A 20,053-nucleotide genomic window follows, 5' to 3' on the forward strand; every position below is an offset into this window, starting at 1 on the left:
CACATTCAAAAACTTGTGTGGGTTAGTTTTAAGATTATTTAGTCACACCTAGTTCAGTTTATCCTTTTTATTTTTTTTATTTTTTTTATTTTTTTTTAAAACCAGGAGGCCGAAGCCTATCAAAGAGGAGTACAGCCTACCAAGTCCCTAGGCTATTCCTGCTCCCATTCACCTACAACCAATTTATAATCAATTAATCTAACTTGCATGCATTTGGATTGTGGTAGGAAACCACAGGGAGAGCATGCAAACTCCACCCAAGGGTGCTCCAGCTGATTCCTGTCCTGCTATGAGACTAGTTCCAGTTTTACTTAATACAATAATAAAACCTTGTGAGGCTCAGAGTGAAATGAGTCAAAGCGTTCAACCAAACAAACTTTATTTGCACACTTGGCCGTGTTCATGTATAAAATACATCAAGACACTTCACAAATGATCCCTTCCCTTAATTCAAGAGTTTAATGAGGCCCATAAAAAATGAAGAGTGGTGTCACTTTACAAGCAGCAAAACAGGAAAAACAAAAACTGTAATATAGATCATAGACTGTATAAAAGGTGGAGGCAGTTTCAGTGTCTGAAAAGTGACGCCAGAAGCACAAAGTACCTCATAACTGCTTTCTTTCTAATGATCATCAGGGGGCGATTCGAGTGGTTGCAAAAAGACCTCGGGTCCTATAGAAGTCTATGTGGAAAAGACCCTCTCCCTTGACTTTTTAAACGCTTCCTGATGAGCTGATGGTTTCAAAACCCAAAAGAAGGTGACAGCGAATAAGCTCATTGAGGCTTTAGAACAAGACTTCACTAACCAGAGCGTGGCGTCATGGTAGCTCCAGCCATCTTCCATACTGTCTATGGTTTGGATGAGTAAGTATACACAAACTGGTGGGAATAAATCAGTAATAAATCAGATGTTCAAAGCCCATGTCGTGCATGGTGAAAAGTTTCACAGACAGATAAGATACACCTACTGTAGAGGATCTCTGGAAGCACATCACTGGAGGCGTTTAAAGACTTAATCGGAACTAAGGTGAAAAGTGTAGCTTCAATGCTCCTGGGTGAAAACTTTAAAGGTCTCTTTGTGTGTTTGAGAAATGAAACTTGTCTATGGCAGACGGAGCATCTTCCTAAAGTCTTGGCTTTTCAAAGGTGTGATGTTTCTAACTAACTGACAACAGATGGCAGTAAACGTGGCTAATTTGAGTTGGTTGTATCCTCTACAGACAGTAAGTACAGTATATGGCATTTAATTACATTAGGAGGAGGAGTAAAAGACAGAGAGAAATACTAAAGCACCGATTCCTATAATGGTTGGCTTCAGTCAGTGAGACAAACCCCACTGTGTGAAAAAGGATAAATATCCTAAGGGGTGGTTTGGAGGAACTTGAAAGCACAGGCTCAGGTAGAGGAAGTTTAGCCCTTACAGCCTGAAGCCCGTCGTAGCCTCCTCACAGCTCATCTCCAGTGTGACCTTGGTTGAAGGTGTCCCCTGTCAGCTTGTCCTGAGCCTCCTTCATACCGGATATAACTGAGTAGCAGAGAGGAAAGAAAGGCAGAAATAAATAAACATGAACTGCTGAAAGTTTGGAAGATATATCTGAAGTTTTGTTGTATTTGTACAGCAACAAGGCACAACCACAGTCGTCTTAAGGTGCTTTAAGATGAAGGTAAAGACCCTACAATATTATAGAAAGAGCCTTAATGATCCAGTAATGTATACCTAACTACATGGTGACAGGAGGGAAGAAGAACTCCTTTTTTAAAGGAAGAGATATTTCAGGTGATTTTACATCACATGATGGTTTAATCTTAAGTGGGCTGAACCAGTGCAACTCTGTCAGCGTGAAGAGGTCCAACTACACATTTACTCCCTGAGATGTCTTAATATGAGAAAAACTAGCTGCTGATTAATTTCTTACGTATTACTCAGTTACTTTGGTAACCATGGGGGAGGTTTTTAATCAGCAGGACAAGCTGTGAAACTTACACAAATACAGTTAAACATAAAATTTATACCCTACTTCACATTTTCTAAAGCCACCTTGTTGGGTTCATATTGGAGTCTTTGCCAGGCTGATTCTGGCCCCCGGGCCTTATGTTTGACACCCCTGCAATACAGGATAGATCCATGCTTTCTTGTTGTTTATGCCAAATTGTGACCAGACCATGGCAGTGTTGTGTAATCGAGACTCATCTGACCAGGCAACGTTTTTCCAGTCTTCTGTTGTCAGATTTTGGTGAGTGCATGCAAACTGTAGCATCAGTTTCCTGTTCCTAAATAACAGGAGTTTCACCCGGGTTGGTCTTCAGTTTCTTAAATATATCCAGTCTGGTACCAACGACCTGCCACCTTCGAAGTAAATGAAATCACCTTTTCACCTCATTCTGATGCTCAGTTGGAACTTCAGTAGGTTGTCCGTATGCTTAAATGTATTGGCTTACTGCTATGTGATTGGCTGATTAGAGATCTGTGTTAGCAAGCAGTTAAACAGGTGTACCTAAAAAAACGTGTTCAGTGTAGTCTGCAGTACAGTAAATCTCATCTCTCCTCTTCTGAAATTTGTTTTTTGTCCTGTTTTCTCTCTTTTCTACCCCTCAGTTCCAAACCAACCAGGGCATCTTTTCCCTGAGCCTGCTCTTCCTTTTAAAGGGGAGTTCTTCCTCCCCACCACCAAGTGTTTGCTCATAGAGGACAGTTTGTAGGATCTTATAATATAAAGCAACCTTAAATTGGCTGTGAAGTGAATTTAATATCCCACCAACAGAGAAATGATCATCTGAACTGTTACCGTGTTCTGCATTGCTGTAAAAGTACTTGTAGTTGGGGTTCCCATTTTTGTTGTTGATTTCAGGATGGACATGGCCCAGCGGATCTGTGAAGGAAATAAAGAGGGGAGAAAAAGAAATAGTTGAAACAAATAAAACAAAAACTGTGTTTTTCATTTAATCTAAGATGTTCTTGACGAATAATTCCTCATATGATATTCTGATGTTTATTTATGAAGAGGTGGGTTTTATTAGAAAAGTCTGGGTGGTGGTGCGGTGTGGTGTAGGGCCGGGCCGGGTAGCTCAAAGAGCAGTGATATTGAGCAGCACAGCTGTTGTAGCCATACATCTGTTAATCAGCTTCTCCTTTGATGTAGCAGCATGCTGAGACCTGCCATGCTGGGCAGTTCCCAGCACAGCGCACAGCTTTTTCTTAGTATAACGTGAGTCTGTGCGTGCAGGATAAACTAATAAAGACTGCTGGCTGTCTAAATCACCGGCTTTCAACATTTTGATGATCAAGGCACACTAAAAGGGAAAAAGACATTTTTTGCCGTCCATACGTCAAAATTTCCCATCATTATGTCAAACTTTTGATGTAATTACTAAGAAAATAACTGAAAGTTCAAAACATAACTTGAAATTTGAGTTAAATTGACACTTTAAGTTGATAACTTGAAATTTATGGAGAGACATTTGCTTTAAAAGTGTTGCAAATGCATACCTTATGATCCACAAGCATAAAACTAAGATGTCCCAGTTTACACTGAGAAAGAATGCAACTTACGTCTGTGGATCTGTGCAAAGCTTTCAGTGTGAAAAATCCCAGGTGGGCCTGGGACATGATCTGTGCGTATCAGGCAATTGTGCACACGCATTTAAGGCTTTATAGTAAAAATGGTAGATGGCCTGTATTTGTATAGTGCTTTACTTAGTCCCTAAGGACCCCAAAGCGCTTTACACATTCAGTCATTCACCCATTCACACACACATTCACACACTGGTGATGGTAAGCTACATTGTTGCCACAGCCACCCTGGGGCGCACTGACAGAGGCGAGGCTGCTGGACACTGGTGCCACCGGGCCCTCTGACCACCACCAGTAGGCAACAGGTGAAGTGTCTTGCCCAAGAACACAATGACCTTGGGGCTCGAACCGGCAACCTTCCGATTACAAGACGAACTGCCAACTCTTGAGCCACGATCGGCCCAGCAAGTAAGCAAGGGATGTTGCCTGTACTTTTAGCCTTTGGATTCTTTGGATAGACGCATTTTTAAAAAAGTTTACGTGGATTGGAGTGTGCATTTGCGAGTCCTCAAAAGTTGCTCACGTTTGCAAATTTTAGTTCACGCTTCCTACCCATTTGTAACACTTTTGAGGCAAATTTCTCTCCATCTAAATTTTGACTTATGGATAGCAAAAATATTTTTGCAGTGGCTGAAACAAGCTTCCACACCTTTTACAGCCTGTCTGACCTACAACAGGGTCATGTCAACCTCTGGTTCAGATCTGATATATCTTCTCGGAAGGAATGTCTGGCCAAATTATTCTTTTTAGGGCAAATAAGTGCATAAAAAGTACAGACACAATTCATTCATAAACTTTTGAGTTTATGTGTAGAACTGCAGGAAGTTCAACCTGCCCATTAGGTCTTTTTTAAACATTTCCCAAAGAGAAGTGGATGAGTCTTGTATGACAATATTGTTTAGAAACTTTTCGTTGTATTATTTATAACAATACTAACTTTGTCTTTAGTTCTAAAAACTTTCTGTTTTCTGATAATATAATGTAACCTGGACCAGAAAACTATTACTATTACCACTAACTGCACAAGGAGTCACTCCTCAAAGATGTTTACATCAAGGCTGATTACGCCCCCGCTTTCCTACCAAGGAAAAGAATCCGAGGAATGTATCCCCCATCTGGGCTGAAGGCTTCATCCTTTGGCTCCTCTTCATCCTGTTAAAATGAGAGATTAGTGGAAACAAATCCAAAAACAGCCAATGTGTCAATTCTGACTTGTAGCATGACGATAAAACAAGAAATAAAAGGGAACAAAAACTTGATAGTTTTACATCAATACACTGAAATAAACAGAAAATATAAGAAGCAGCTGCTTTAAGGTGCTTTCAATATATCCTCACCTCCAGGTTCACCATTACAAAGTTGTGTGCCAGTTCAGAGATCTCCTTGGATTCAGCAAACTTGGGCTTCAGTGCTGATTATAAAAACAACAACATAATAAAGAGGTTATTTTACACCACAATCAAATGCAAACCAACCAGAGCTTTTATATTTACAATGAAGAAACTTAAATAATTAAAAGCCTCTGTTGTTCTTTAGTTTTAGAATTAAGACATTCCTTTAAGTAAAAAAATAAAACTCAAATTTTCAGATCTGCTGAATTCTCATGTTACATTTCACTTGTTACTGAAAATAGTCACTTTTTCCAACAACCCTTCCGGTTTTTGTCATTTCCTGATTGCTTTGTTTGTCCCAATTTTCCACATTAGGCATCTGGCTGAGATCCAAAGACGGGCTTCCTGATTAACAACAACACTGTAGCCACGATTTGGATCATTTTAAAAAGCTGATAAAAACAGTTGATTCTGCTTTCAACAGAAATATTTTTCCATGAATATATTTTCTGTGACATTGAAATTGTTAAGCAATATCCTAAGTTAATTAAACAAATATAAAACTCAATTTCAGGCATTGTAGATCGATTTCATCTCCAACTTCTGTCATTCTTGGACTTTACAAGAGGGGCCTTGCATGACTCAGAATCATCCTTGTTTAGCTCCTTAGTTCATCTTCTGTCTGAAAGGAGCTGGTTTAGCTCATCTACCTTTAAGGCGACTTTCTTCTGATTGGCTGTTCATCATAAACAGACCCCAGGGTTTGAGCAGATGCACAGATTTAAATACCTGGGAGTAGAGCAGGGCGATATGGCCAAAAATATTTATCACGATATATATTTGAAAATTTGCGATAACGATATAACCGACGATATAATTGATGCGAGACAAAATACAACTCCACAACATTACTAGCGCAAAAAGACAACCTTCCATTTATTTTCACTTAAACAAGAAGCTGGTTTTTATGTACATTAAAGCTTTATAAAAATGTAACAGTGCAAATGCAAATTCCTTGCTGAAAGTTTAACCAAAAGGCATTTCCAGTAGAAATGGGCTGACATATCCTGAGCATAACCATGTATAATATCCACTGAAGTTAAAAATAGGTGCTTTGCAACATTAAACTGCAGTGTGCAGTATGCATTTTTCGGACCGTAAGGTGCACGGGATTATAAGGCACATTAAGCGAAACAAAGCAGTCAGATAAATCAAACTTTGTTAAACTCATTCTTCTTGCTTCCTCCACTTCTGTACCATTGATTCATTAATGTTGAATTCTCTGGCAGCTGCTCTATTCCCATGTTGTTGCAGTATATTAATGACTAACCTCGTATTGTGGATGGATTATCTCAGTTGTTCTCCTGACTGAAGTTTGGTCCGTTTACAGCATCCTGCCATGCGATTGCATTTGTCTCTAACCATGAAGAACCTTCACGTTAACTTTTATAAGTGGAAAAGTGTTAGTGTTGGTCCTCCAGCTTCACTGTTTATGTTATGCTAACATAGCTGTGTCGCTAGCGATCACGTAGCACATCATTATATACCAGCTAGCCCAACTTCAGTAACCCTACAAACGTCACTGCTGTTTAGTTTCCTGTCTTCATTTATGTTGGAAGTGATAGCAGAGCTGTACGTTTGATTTTTTTTCAGAAATCTCTCAGTCAGAACATGCAATATCATGCTTAGGTAACTAGCGAAACTAGCGAGCTAACTTCCGCTAGCTTCCTGCTAACTTCTAACTCCTTTTCATGGATGCCTGGAAGTTAAACTTTATAGTTACACCTCGTAAAGCAGCAATGCTGATCGTTTTATTAAAGATGAAAGAATTTAGACAGTTTTTAACTCTAAGTGATGCTGCAGTGTTGTTTGACCTGAAGTATACGGAGTTTAGGACCCAGATTACTCCCAGATTTAAGAGCATCTTAGTCCGACAAATATGACAATAACAACAGCCGCTTGCATGTTCTGCAAAAAAATGTGCTTTGTTGTGTATCTGACGGACAAACACCAAACCAGTTCCACATCACGGAAGTTGCACCATTTTTACAAACCAATTCTGGTTCATCTGTTTCACTCAACAATCGGCCATGTGCGTATGAAAACAAAGGCACTGCGCATGCGCGTTTTACTCCCATTCTATCGCGATATTTCATTTTCCTATCGTTGCCTAACATTATACCGGTATTACCGTGAACGGTATAATATGGCCCAGCCCTACCTGGGAGTCCACATACACAAACACCTGACATAAGCAACTAACATCACTGCTGTTTTAAAAAGGCCCAGCAGCATCTGTACAGCTTCAGGTGTTTAAGCATCTCTGCATTGCTACCTTACAGGTTTTCAGGAGCTTTCTGGCAGGCTGCTAAACCACTGGTAACATGCCCTGCACTAAAAAAGCAGCACTTTAGGGGCGTTTTAAAGTATCCATACAACAGCCTGTTCTCGCAGACAACACAACATGTTCATTTTTGTTCATGAGCCACAGATCTAAAGTTTAACATACTAAATTCTCAAATGTCCACATTTTAACACTTAATGAACCAGTCAATTACAAAAAAATGTGATATCTTAAGAGGTGTAAGCGTAATTTCAACACCTTGTCCTGGTTGTTCAACAAAGTGAAGCTACTATTATTACGTGTACATAAATTTACTGATCATAAAAGCTTCACGTGTACAGTATTTGATGACTCAGACAACTTGTCTAAATTTTAACCCTTTTATGTTTAAATGTTTTCTGTAAAAAAAAAATATATATATACCGTAATTGTCGGGCTATAAGCCGCTACTTTTTGCACAAGCTTTGAACCCTGCGGCTTTTAGTCAGGTGCGGCTTTTCTATGGATTGTCCATGAGCGGATTTGTTTTGTTTGTTCCGCTGTTGTACGGCACTACGTTGCCTGGCGGAAGGATCGGGGTTCAAGAGTGGTATGTTGGTCACATGTCCATCCGCCAGGCAACGTAGTGCCGTACGAAGTAGCGCGAAAAACAAACTTCAAAGTAGCACTACGCGTTCAGCTGGAGGCGTGGATGATGAGCGGCGATAAACTTGCGAAAAGCAAGTTATGCCCAACTCCACCATTGGATTCTGACAGCGTGGAAAAGTGTGAAAACATCCACGATCACCAACGGATTTCGAAGGGCTGGACTGCTGCATGATGGAGAGGAGGACACCGCCACGGCCCTTCTGAGGGTGTTCGACTCTGACACTGACAACGAGGATTTCTTTGGTTTTGAAAGTGACAACGAAGGAGAGAAGCGGAGAGTGGATGACGAAGCCATCCTGAGCCTGTTCGTTTCCGACACTGGAGAAGAGGACTTTGGTGGTTTTAGTGCGCAGGAAGATGGTGGTGAATGACTGACTTTTCTTCTTGTTAAAGCCGTGTCACTGCACCTGAGCCTAAAAGGTAGTCCGAATCTATTTTTCTGGTGTGCTGTAGGTTACTGTTATGTACTACATTTGTTACTCATTTATGAAGCACAGTACATGTTTTGTACTTGTAATTACCGCTACTTGTACATATACCTAAAAAGTTATGCAAATATGTACCCATAACTTGTTTTTCAAAATATTAATAAAAGTGATGTCTCCAAACAGCCATCTCTTTCCTGACAATTCGCTTTGTGCATATTCTCTTACATATGATAAGTCAACATTGAAACACCTGCGGCTTTTGGTCAGGTGCGGCTAATGTATGTACAAAACAGGATTTTCCCCTGATTTTAGCTTGTGCGGCTAATATTCAGGTGCGCTCTGTAGTCCGGGAAATACGGTATATTTAAGCAGGAAATATGCAACATTTCTGGCTTTGATTCTCTCTTCAAAGTAATGTCAATCGACTAAATTCAAAAATGTTCACCATGATTTTAATTACACCTAATGTGGCGTATTTTTACGTTATAGAAGAGATTTTTCGGTGGAACATTATTTTACCTTTGCAGGCTCCACACCAGCTCTTGTGGATGATGACCATGATCGGCAGCCCGCTGTTAATTTAAACACATTTAAAAGTGCATCAAAACCAAAATTAAACTCATGCTGTTCCAAACTGAAAACTCCTCACACTGCTCCATGTTTTTAAAGTCTGAAATTGCCACACATGAAAAACTACACCCGCTCGTTGACAACTTGTCAATCTGCTCCTCTAACCAGGACAAAAATAGATATATGCGTGGGGGGTTTTAACAGCTGCCTCGGGCTAATCTTTGCACAAAAGGCTCTTTGGCAGCATTTCAGGAAGTGTTTGTAATATTTTAGCTCACCTGGCTTCAGCTTCTTTCTTGGCATCTTCCAGCGTCCTCCAGTGGATGTGATCACCGAATCCTGCAGGCAGAGACAATCAATGAGCACACCCACACTGTGTATCTGGTATTGTGTTGCACACCAGGGTGTGTTCGCCCTAAATACTCAATCAATAGATAGGGGTATGAGGAAACTCTGGCAAATACTACTGAATGGCAAGTTATTTGATATTAGTCATATAAAAGTCGCTGGCTAGATAGTGCTATAGCAAACAGGGCTGAAACAAGGTACTTTATACAGCTACTTCACCAATAATAAAAGTAGTAGTAGCTTATTACTAGTAGTACTATTAATAAGCATGAAATACATTTTAGATAAACAAAAATAAAGTGGCAAATTTACTAAAGAAAAAACTATTAAAATTAAAATCTGGAAAATTTATGAGGAAAAAATGTAAGAAAAAAATGGGAAAACTGAGAATTAAAATGTGGCGAATTTATCAGAAATAAACCGGCAAAATCTGCAAGAAGAAAAAGCTGTTTGATAAAAAGACAAAAAAACATTTTATTTAACATCCTCTTTATTTTCTACTCTTTCTACTGCTACTTCTGAATAATTAAGATGGCAATCAACGGATTAATCATTTGTTTCAGTACTAAACTTTAATCGCATTCACTAGCTTGTTTCTTTTAACGCCCACTACTAATTACATTCATACTGTACAACTTTTTTTTCCAATCAAAATGAACAACATTCATGTAGGCATATTTTATTTAAGCATATATCTCATCTTCCTGTGTTCTTAGCGAAAAACATTTTAATTTGAGTGAGTATAATTATAAGTTAATACAGTAGTAATGAAGAAATCGTTAAACTAAAAGGAAAATTCAGGTCTGTAGAGGACTTAAAGCTATAAAACAACTCGGCTAAGCTGACCAGAAAAACTACAAATTATGTCTGCCCGACAGAAACACATGCTTACACCTGCTCAGTAAACCAGGACACGGATATTAGGTTTCAGGGTGAAAGACATCTGGCTCTGCTCTGCTCTGCCACTGATGACAATATCAATGAAGCTACACAAAGATCCTGCTTTAAATCAATCATTAACTCCAGATTTAGACTCACCTCTCCCGCTGGTGGCTTCCACAACCTCCTGGAAACACGATAAAGAGATTAAAAGCTGAAAAACTGAGAAAAGGCCGAAGTTCAGCAGAGAGGTTTGCATTTTGAGTGCTTTTCCTTGTCAAAATGCGGACGGGAACAGCTAATAGCAGTGACCGATAGTTAGCCAAGTGACCCGGATGTATAACAGCCGCGTTTCATAATAAAAGCTGTGCACAGGAAAACCTGGTTTTGTTTTGTTTTTTAATAAATATATGTTACAATTCTTCTTTCTTTCTTTCTTTCTTTCTTTCTTTCTTTCTTTCTTTCTTTCTTTCTTTCTTTCTTTAATAAAAGAAAATTTACAATTTTCTGTTTATTTGCCTAGATTATTTAGTTTTCCCTGGTCCCTTTGAATGTTCACTTCAGTCAGAAGTTTAAATCTGCTTTTACAAATCGACGGGATTTGAACAGTTATTTTTCCAGAGTTGAATGATTGTACAACTTACATCTTTAATGACTCTAGGAAATGAGAGTTGTTTGCACAATTTATTTTTGATTTCCTGTAGTCCACACAGGATCAAATGTTTACACACAGGCTAAAATATATTCATACACTCAATTAGATCTTTTAATAAGCAGAGCTCAAGGTTCTACAATGTCTTTTAACTTGACAAGGCCAAAAAGTGTTAACTTCTCCTTGGTGATCACAATTGACAACAACCGGTAATTTCTCAAAGGAGATCTGTAGAATTGTAGCTTTCCGTTGGGAAGGTGTCTTGGAGTCATTTTGAAACAACTGCAGATTTCAAGATCATAACTTTAATTACCTGTACACAACTACAAGTTTCCAGATGTATCACCACTTTTCCAAGGTCTGGAAGAAGACCCAAACTGTCACCTTTAGATCAGAGGAAACAGGTTAGGATGTTCAGAAACAACCCGGGCACAACCAAGGCTCAAGCCTGTCATGAATTAGAAACTGATGTGACACCAGTGTTACTGTCCACAGTGAAGTGAGTTTTACATCACCATGGTCTGAGAGGTGCTGCTTCAAAGTCAACACCTTCAGGCTCGACTAGTGTTTGCAGCCCTTCACATGGACAAACCAAATGGCTTCTGGAGAACAGTTGAGCTATTTGACCACAATGATGAAAAGTATGTTTGGAGTAGTAATGATGAGGCTTTTAAACCTAGGAACACTTTTCTCATTGGTCAAGCATGGTGGTGGTAGCATTACACTCCAGGACTCTTTTGCTGCCAGTGGTACTGGTACACTGCACAAAGTGGTTAGAATAATAAAGAAGGGAAGAGCACAATTGGGTGTTCGAAGAGACAATAATCCCAAATACAAATCAAAAATGGGTTAGGAATGGATAAAGCAGGCTAACATTAAGTTTCTAAAATGGCCTTCCCAAAACCCCAACTTCAACCTCTGTTGATAATTTGTGGACTATGCTTAATAGCCGGATCTGTGCCAGGAAACCAATTAAAACTTTACCAAATCTGCCAAAAAGATTGGTCAAATATCAGCGGTCGAGATGCAACTTTAACCAATCATTAATGGGATTTTGTTCATATATACCCTGTATGGGTTATAGAAAATCCAAAATAAACACAAACTTGTGCACACAGTTCTTGTTTATTTAAATTAATTAAAGGATTTTGTCCAGTCATACCAACCTGAATAAAGAAAAAATCGAAAGAAATCATGAAAAGCCCCAAATTACCATGACATTAATGTCCGTGACGAATGTATGTAAACTTCCCTAAAACTTTCATTTTTGTTATAATCATGTTGTGTTTGTGGGCGTGCACGTTTGTGCGCGCGTGTGTGTCCGCGTTTTACTATTGGCCAACGGTGATTCATTTTCCTTTTGGAGGGGCGGGTCATATGACATCACATCCACATAACCGCGTGCTCTTCGCTGCTTTGTCACATAGTGAAGCTAGACAACGAAATTCTGATATGACACCGGAAAGTTGTGCCAAAATAAAAGTTTGAACTACATCGAAATATAGCAAATATACAATATATTTACATATGTCAGTTAATATAAGTTTAAATTTAACTTGAGATATTTTTAACATTTGCATTTATGTCCTTTTCACCAGGATAAAAGCTATATAACATCGTTTGACGGGCGTTATTTAAACCTTATAGTGAAAATCCCAACAGGAAATGTATGTAATTGCTGTTGACTTAACGATAGTTTAAGCTAAGCTGGGTGGTTAACGGCGAGACTAGTACAACTGACCGTCAGCAAATTCATTACCACAGGTAATTTGGGGGGTATTTCTCAGCAGACATCTGCGCTGGTTTGTTTCCATCGTTGGATTTGAGCTTAAATTTAGGTGTCGATACCAAAGCAGGTGCGTTCAGCTTGTTTCTTCTAGTTTGGTGCTAGCATTAGCTTAGCTGCTCAACTAGTTAGCAGCCTAACTAGCTACAGTTATCGTGGATGTAATTTAAAACGACAAAGCCCAGATATATCTCTTCATCACATTCAGTGTATAATGGTCAGCAGGTTGAGTGTAACGATTAGATTGTCAGTCAGCTCATTTCCAGTTTGTTATTTTGGGGGATTATTGTAGCTCATGCTGGGACTATTGTATTTCAGCAGCAGCATGCGGCGCTCCTCAGGCAGATGGTGGTATTAAGAGCTGAAAAAAACAAAAACTGCTTTTTTTCCCCCTCTTTGATAAGCATGGGAATAAAATCACGTTAAATGTGTGTTTTGTTTTTTACTTTCAAAACAGAACACTATGAATCAAGAGAAGCTCGCTAAACTTCAGGCTCAGGTCCGAATAGGTGGAAAGGTAAGAGTCTGCTGGATCTCTTCTTTTATTCTAATTATGGTAACTTAACAGATGTCACATTTTGGATTCATCTGTCATGGGTTCATTTTCCTGCTCATTTCAAGGTGTGATGGTATTCAGCTGAGGTCAGGTGTTTCCTCCTGACCTCAGCATTCCCTTTTTGGGGGAGGGCAGAGCTGTGCCCCTTCATCTGTGGCCTCTCTGGCTTTGTTCACATTTATTGTGAAGCCTTCAGTCACACACTAGGTGGCGTTATTTGTTTTTCTTGCTCTGAAATTCCTTTAACCTCACGTCGACATTCTCAACATTTTTTTTTAAACTGGAGTGACCCTCAACAGACTCTTGTTTCTGTGTATCTATCACAATGAATGTGTGGTGCTGAAATATAGATGCATAATGTCTGGTTTAAATATTTGGGTGGGAGTAAAGCTCTTCCTTAAAATAAAAAACAAAAGGTTGGTGGACACTAGTTTAGCTCACTGGGTGGAGGAGGCAACCAATATCTCACATGGCTTAAGCACCTTTCTATGTTTTCTGTTCTTCAACCTATAGAAGCTTTCTGATAATTCAACCATCACAGAAGTTTGATTCGCTTCAATTGAGTAGTGTGGTTTGAACTTTTGGACTAACTTCCCTTTTTTGGGTGTAATATTTTGCTTACCAGTGCATCAATACTGACCATGTTTTGCTTAATATGGTCACATGGAAGGTCACATGACATACAGTAAGGTATGTCTTTTCTCTTGGTACTTAAAAAAAAATCAGTTGTACTTGTCCAGTGGAGTGACCTGTGCTGTGACACTGTGAACATAAACAGGATTTCTTTACATTACACAGCTTGACAAAACCCCCAGTATCACCACCGTGGTTGGCAGCTTTCTTTCTTAATCCAGTTACATATAAGTAAAGAAAGCAGTGCTGCAGAAAATCATGTGAATTCATACATTTGTTTATGTTGTCACTTAGTACATTCTCAGTGCTACTGTTTGTTTCTCATGTGACATGGAATCTTCACATTACTCAGTGTGTCTCCCATATACCAATGAAGATGACGTGGTGTTTACCTTTGTTCCAAAGTGAAAACATTTCCTTTGATTTTGTTGCCTGTTGATAACTAGCCTTGAAATAGGCTTATGCTCTATTAGCTGTATTGCTGGCACTGTAAAACAGACTTGGTATAAAATGAACCAAGCATCAAAATGTGTTTTCTTTATCTCTAAATGAATTCAGGTACATTTCTGAGAGTGCACCAATTCTGCTTTAATTGTACTGCTCGGCTTCTTTCTGTGGGATAAATTTTCTTCTTCAGCAGTTTGAGTAACGTGCATAATCTCCTTCGGACTAGGTTATATGTTTAGCACCAGTCATGTAAAATAAGGGAACTCATTATGTCTGTCTTTATGGTACACCGCTCAGTAGGGCTGTTCAATATAACGATATATATCGGATGACGATATAAAAACATCTATAGTTTCATTTTACGCTATCATTTGTTTCGTGGTGTCGCAAAATAAACTGTTTACGGCAATATTTTTTCATCGTTTTGATGGTCACTGCAGTGGCTATATTAATTTCTTAAAGTTCTCTCTTTCTCTTATATTTAATATAATCACACTACTGACGGACAAGCACCTGTTTTTATGCATTGTCGTTAGCAACAACGTCAATGTTTATTTTCCACATAAACCTTTCACAATAAAGCTCAAGATCCTGTTAAGACTTTTCAAAATAAACTGAATCACGTGAAAGAGTGTGCGGAGTATTTACGGATGAGAAGCAAAAAAGAGCTGTTAGGTGCTAAAAAAATAAATCTTAGACTCAAACGTTAGAACAGGCTTTTCCCTGCAGCACACCGTGTAATAAATACTCACAAAGAAAACGGCGGCCGTTACAACTTATGTCTAAAAATGTATCGTTTCATGCTAAAAATGTATCGTTTCATGCATTGGTTAAAACACTCGACTCCAGTTACACGACGCCCAGCTGGAAACACTTCCCGCAAGTCGAGCTGCCCGAGATTCACAGAATTTACAGAAAATGTTACATTTTTGTGATTTATATCGTTATCGGGCGATAGATGTCTTACATCGGGATATGAGATTTATCGCACAGCCCTACCGCTCAGGTCTTCCTAACTGGACAGATGTTTAAATTTAAAGTGAAGTATGTTCCATACTTTCAGCCGATCCCTTTAGTGATCACCATAGTAGATCACCTGCCTCCATCTCACCCTATCCCTAGCATCTTCTCTGTCATACCAACCCCCTGCATGTCTTCCTTCACTGCTTTCATGAATTCTTCACTGTGGTTTTGCTCTCTTCCTGCAGCCTGGCAGTGCCATCTTCAACATCCATTGTCCAATATATACACTACCCCTGTTCGGCACATATCCAAGCCATCTCAGCCTTGCCTCTCTAACTTGAGCTGTCCTTCTGATGTACTCATTTCTAATCCTGTCCATCCTGATCACTACCAGTGAGAATCTTAGCATTTTCAGCCCTTCCTTCTGTCCTTTTTGTCATTGCCACCACTGCTGCAGCATGACGCCACAGCATGTCGCCACAACATGTTAATGAAAAGGTTTGGTTCTGGGTTTGCTTGTCTAACCAGTGACAAATACACAACAGTGGTTGTACACATGGCAGGTTCTTCAGTTTTCCTACTGTTTACACTCACAATGTTGGTGCATGTGGGAAGCCTAACTTCCAGCTGAAAATTCCAAGATTTCCAACTTTCCATTTCAAATGGAGCACTGTATTTTAGCTGTTTGTGGATGTACCGACGCTGCTCTGCAATTTTGACACTAAGTACTAGTGGCCAGTAGAGGCTCTCCATTTTCTATTAGTTAATCTGTTTTGTTTTGTTTTTTTCTATTTAAAATGATTGTAATGAATGAGCCAATCACAATCATTGTGGGTTGTGTAAATGCAGCTGCTTCTGGGGAAATTTGGGGTTCAAAATCTTTACCAAAGACACCGACCTTGAAAATTACCTGACTACTGCTCTGCCTCCTGAGCCACAGTATTTATAGATTAATGTAATTATCTTGAAGAATGCACTCTGAGATGGAAAGAATAAGCCACTCATTTATAATAATAATAAAAACAGGTCTTTTTCTGTGAGGGTAATTTTATGTCCGTGACAGGATGACGCGTGTGACCTTAACTATGTTTGACATTCTGGTTCACTCAGTTATGAAATCCATTTTTTCCCCTTCAGGGAACGGCCCGCAGGAAGAAAAAGGTTGTTCACAAAACGGCAACAGCTGACGACAAAAAGCTGCAGGGCTCTCTGAAGAAACTGGCAGTGAACAACATCGCAGGGATAGAAGAGGTGAGCCATCAAAGGGAAACTAATGCTACTGTCACTCTCTGTGTCTGTTCTATTTTGATTTGTTTCTTTCTGAGGATCCTGAATTTTTTATCATTATGTCATGCGGCATACGAAAGGATGAAAGATGGGGGGGGCGCCTAAGTGAAATGCAGTCATGTCATCTTCCAGTTTATTTTTAGGGAGCTTTCAGCAAATGGGCATACCATAAAGTGTCTGTGTTACATCAGAGCATAAACAAAAAAGGGACCTTTACCTGATGCACATTTGTTTTGTTTTCTTTTTTTGACTGAATATATATTTTGTCTTTACAGCATACTGTTTATATTAAGATAATTACAGCAGTTAGTTTTGTTGTTGTTTTTTTGCAGGGCCTGTACAGTGTGGTGATTTTGGGCTAGATGTATATATTTTTTTCATTACTTTGGCATCAAGCATCAAATAATATAATATATTTTGTTTTCCATTGATGAGTTTGATTATGCTCAACCCAGCCCCTAGCTTAAATCTGTTTACCTTATATGTGGCTGTTTTAAATGTGCAAACTGTGGTGTTTAGTGCCTCAGGAAAAACATGATTCATAGACCAGTCTTAAATCCAACAGTCTCATACGTCTTTATTTTGGTTGAATCACATCACACACTTGCTCATTTGGAACCTGATACAGTCACATAGCATAATCTGTACAGTGGGTGTTTCTGGGACAGGCCCAACAAAAACTACTCAAAGGACATTAATGCATTTGTCACAGATTCTTGAAAACTGAAATGTCTTCTGTGTTTGTAGTACTTTATTTCCTCAGAGCATTAAGATGTATTTCTGTTTTTGGAATCCTCTTCCCACCAGAGTGTCTAATATACCTGGGCTGGTCTTAGTAAGCCTGACAGTGCAAAATCTTGTAGGATAAAGGCTCTAATCCAGACTGTGCGGTTTCCCTCTTTCTCTCAGGTGAATATGATAAAAGATGACGGGACGGTGATTCACTTCAACAACCCCAAAGTTCAGGCGTCTCTGTCTGCCAACACCTTCGCCATCACGGGCCACGGAGAGACCAAACAGCTGACAGAGATGCTGCCCGGCATCCTGAGCCAGCTGGGAGCCGACAGCCTCAGCAGCCTGCGCAAGCTGGCTGAGCAGTTCCCACGGCAATGTGAGCATGCACACACAAAAACACACGTTCCGTGTCACAATGTCAGAGTGCCCTCTGAGGTTGTCATGCGAATAATGGTCACGGTCACGTCAGACAGAGGTTGTTTTTTTTGTCACACAAGAATTATTGTGGTGAGAGGAGAGACTATTGTTCAGGTCTCCCTGTTGGCAAACGCAGAGCTTAAATGACTTGGGCGTTTGCAGCTGGTCATGGCTGAACTTGCTTAAGACACTTGCTCTTACATTATTGTGCATTAATCCAGCAGTGTTTTGTTTAGAGTTACTGAGGATTAGACGTAACGTGACTGTGAGTCTGAAAGAATCAGAGCACTCAGGGAGTGATTGGTAGTTGGTAAGGGCAGGAACGCTTCCAGCACACGGTCTCAGCATCTAGATGATTCAGTCTGCAGGGGCTGGCCTTGTAGATGATGCACATGGAGATGAAAATAAACCCAGTGAAGCAAACATGGGAGACAGGACCATCTTTTTCACTTGGAAGCACAGCACAGCTAACCCTGTGCTGTGAATCTGTGCAGAGTCCAACACAGGAGCAGAAATAAAGGAAAATGTCACCGTGACGTCTTCTTAGGGGCCGTTCTGCAGCTTATGATAATGTTTTGTGGTCTTTTAGCACAGCTACTCTGATATTATGTTTGCAGCTCATCCTGCAAGTTGTGTGGCAGGTTCTGTGCCTCTCTCGTAGACTGTAAATAAAAGATGGCTGATGTAATTTGACACATTTCTTTTTGGACTCTGACTTTTAAACATCAGCATTAGTTAGCTTGAGTACAGCGTGATAGCTGTCACTTAGGTGTGTAACAGACTAAATATGAGAAATATGATAGTAAAATAAAACTGAAACACAAAGTTCCTGGATGACCTGTAGCAAACAAACATAATATTTCTCATAACTGTACTAAGGTGTTCCAAAAGGCACCACAATTCCATTTGGTGGGGGTGGTGATACACATCAGTCAGCACTACCACACCTCTAACTAAGCAATAACAAAAGTGAGTCACTATCTAGTTGTGATGAAGCGATCATTTATTTCTTCTTCGGAAAATTAGTCATTTTAACATCAGAGTCTATAACATTAGGGTTAATCATGATACTTCTAGCTTAATTTTACAGCCCTGGAGGTTGTTGTTTGGTTTTAATGGTGGGTTATATTTAGTCTGCAATAATTTCCCAGCAGAGCACCGCTTTGTACCAAGGGATCAGTGGATGTTAGCATTGTGGAAGTTGTAATGTGACCCTTAACATTTGATACATTTTTGTGTTTTCATTTTTTTTTAGCAATGGAAATGAAAGCAGTCAAGGAGGAAAACGCAGAAGAGGATGATGACGATGTCCCAGGTATTGATACAAATTATTATCCTTGAAGTAAACAAAGCTTCTTCCTCTGTAAAATCTCACTTTAGTTTTTTATATCTGGTTCTGATCTTGCTTGGGGCACATATAGTAGTTCATCAGTTATTTTGTGTGTTTAATCAGATAGTTTAAAGGTTCAGGGTATCAGGAATAATGGGGGGGGGGGGGGTTCCCTTGAGGAGTAAATCACTGTCACTTTCAGCAGTTGTCTCTTGAATCTCTTTAACCGAACACTGTGCTCTGCTTTCAGAACAAAATCAGGTGATCTTTGTTGTTTTCTGTCTTGCAGATCTCGTGGAGAACTTTGACGAAGCCTCAAAGAATGAAGCAAACTGATTTTCCTTTTATTTTTATTTTTTTTTGCCCCCTTGGTCAACCGTTTTCAGTTTTTAATTTTAATTTTTTTTAACCTCTCACAGCCTCACAAGGGGCACCTCCCTTTGTGGGGGAACGGTTGTTAAAGGTGCGGTGCATCATCTCCAGAGACGTGAACCATTTCGGGTTAGCCTGCAGCCGCAGCAGCACTACGACACACACACCTAAGTTCTGATTTCACTAGTCGGTGATATTGTGGACACAGTATCTGTAACTCTCAGCACCCAAAGGACTCGCAATAGTTTAGAAATAAACTTCTTATATGGTTAAATGTGGCTAGTATTTAAGAGATTATTAAATTGCAGTTAATGTGAATGAGTGATTCACTTAACATTATAGTGGTGATTATGAATTTAATAAAACATTTTTGGGCTATTAGAGTTTCTCTTCATTTACTTTACTGTTCAGATTTGTCAACCATATTTTGCTACCTATCCGCCTCGATGAGCAGCTGTAAAGTGGTCTGGTGAGGCCTTAATGTGTGAAATACTTGTTTTCATTAGTAACTGAGCTCTCATGTACTCCAGAAGTCCTAATGTCAAAGTGTAATAAATTATTGGGACAAACTCCTTCAGTCAAAGTAAAATTTTCTTTGTCGGGACACTGAGTCAGATGCTCTTTGGTTACAGTGTGTCCATGAGCTCTCGTGGAAACAGGGATAAGGAAGGGGGGCATCCAGAATCCTTTCTAGGAAAAACAATGTTGTCTTCAACACATTACTGTAATTCTATATAATTATTTAATATAGTTAAG

General features: G+C 39.4%; 2 protein-coding genes across 3 annotated transcripts; one reads left to right on the plus strand and one right to left on the minus strand.

Annotated features, from left to right (window-relative positions):
• Positions 1-362: 362 nt before the first annotated feature.
• txndc12 (thioredoxin domain containing 12 (endoplasmic reticulum)) lies at positions 363-10,469 on the minus strand. Its single transcript, XM_026150806.2, has 7 exons — positions 10,279-10,469; positions 9,171-9,231; positions 8,842-8,894; positions 4,909-4,982; positions 4,654-4,723; positions 2,787-2,870; positions 363-1,525 (listed from the first exon to the last, which is right to left on the minus strand). Exons 1-7 carry the CDS (start codon positions 10,376-10,378, stop codon positions 1,446-1,448), a joined length of 522 nt encoding a protein of 173 aa, XP_026006591.1. The 5' UTR covers positions 10,379-10,469; the 3' UTR covers positions 363-1,445.
• A 1,725-nt stretch (positions 10,470-12,194) lies between these two features.
• Positions 12,195-19,675, plus strand: LOC113010965 (transcription factor BTF3 homolog 4-like). Of its 2 annotated transcripts, none has more exons than XM_026150275.2 (6): positions 12,195-12,535; positions 13,015-13,074; positions 16,294-16,407; positions 17,353-17,554; positions 18,851-18,910; positions 19,215-19,675. In XM_026150275.2, exons 2-6 carry the CDS (start codon positions 13,021-13,023, stop codon positions 19,259-19,261), a joined length of 477 nt encoding a protein of 158 aa, XP_026006060.1. In that variant the 5' UTR covers positions 12,195-12,535; positions 13,015-13,020; the 3' UTR covers positions 19,262-19,675. The 2 variants fall into 2 exon arrangements, with proteins under 2 accessions (XP_026006060.1, XP_026006061.1); XM_026150276.2 differs by having other exon boundaries at positions 12,432-12,627.
• The last annotated feature ends 378 nt before the right edge of the window (positions 19,676-20,053 follow it).

Source organism: Astatotilapia calliptera, chromosome 18, assembly GCF_964374335.1.
Source record: "Astatotilapia calliptera chromosome 18, fAstCal68.1, whole genome shotgun sequence".
Classification (NCBI taxonomy): Eukaryota; Metazoa; Chordata; class Actinopteri; order Cichliformes; family Cichlidae; genus Astatotilapia; species Astatotilapia calliptera.

Excerpts from the sequence above, each read along its gene's own strand:
- txndc12 (XM_026150806.2), bottom strand. The coding sequence starts at position 10,378 with ATGCAAACCTCTCTGCTGAACTTCGGCCTTTTCTCAGTTTTTCAGCTT. Across the intron at positions 8,895-9,170 it reads AAGAAAGAAGCTGAAGCCAG|CGGGCTGCCGATCATGGTCA; the intron begins GTGAGCTAAAAT and ends TTAAATTAACAG. Across the intron at positions 4,983-8,841 it reads CTGGTGTGGAGCCTGCAAAG|CACTGAAGCCCAAGTTTGCT; the intron begins GTAAAATAATGT and ends TTTTATAATCAG.
- LOC113010965 (XM_026150275.2), top strand. The coding sequence starts at position 13,021 with ATGAATCAAGAGAAGCTCGCTAAACTTCAGGCTCAGGTCCGAATAGGT. Across the intron at positions 16,408-17,352 it reads ACATCGCAGGGATAGAAGAG|GTGAATATGATAAAAGATGA; the intron begins GTGAGCCATCAA and ends TCTTTCTCTCAG. Across the intron at positions 17,555-18,850 it reads TGAGCAGTTCCCACGGCAAT|CAATGGAAATGAAAGCAGTC; the intron begins GTGAGCATGCAC and ends ATTTTTTTTTAG.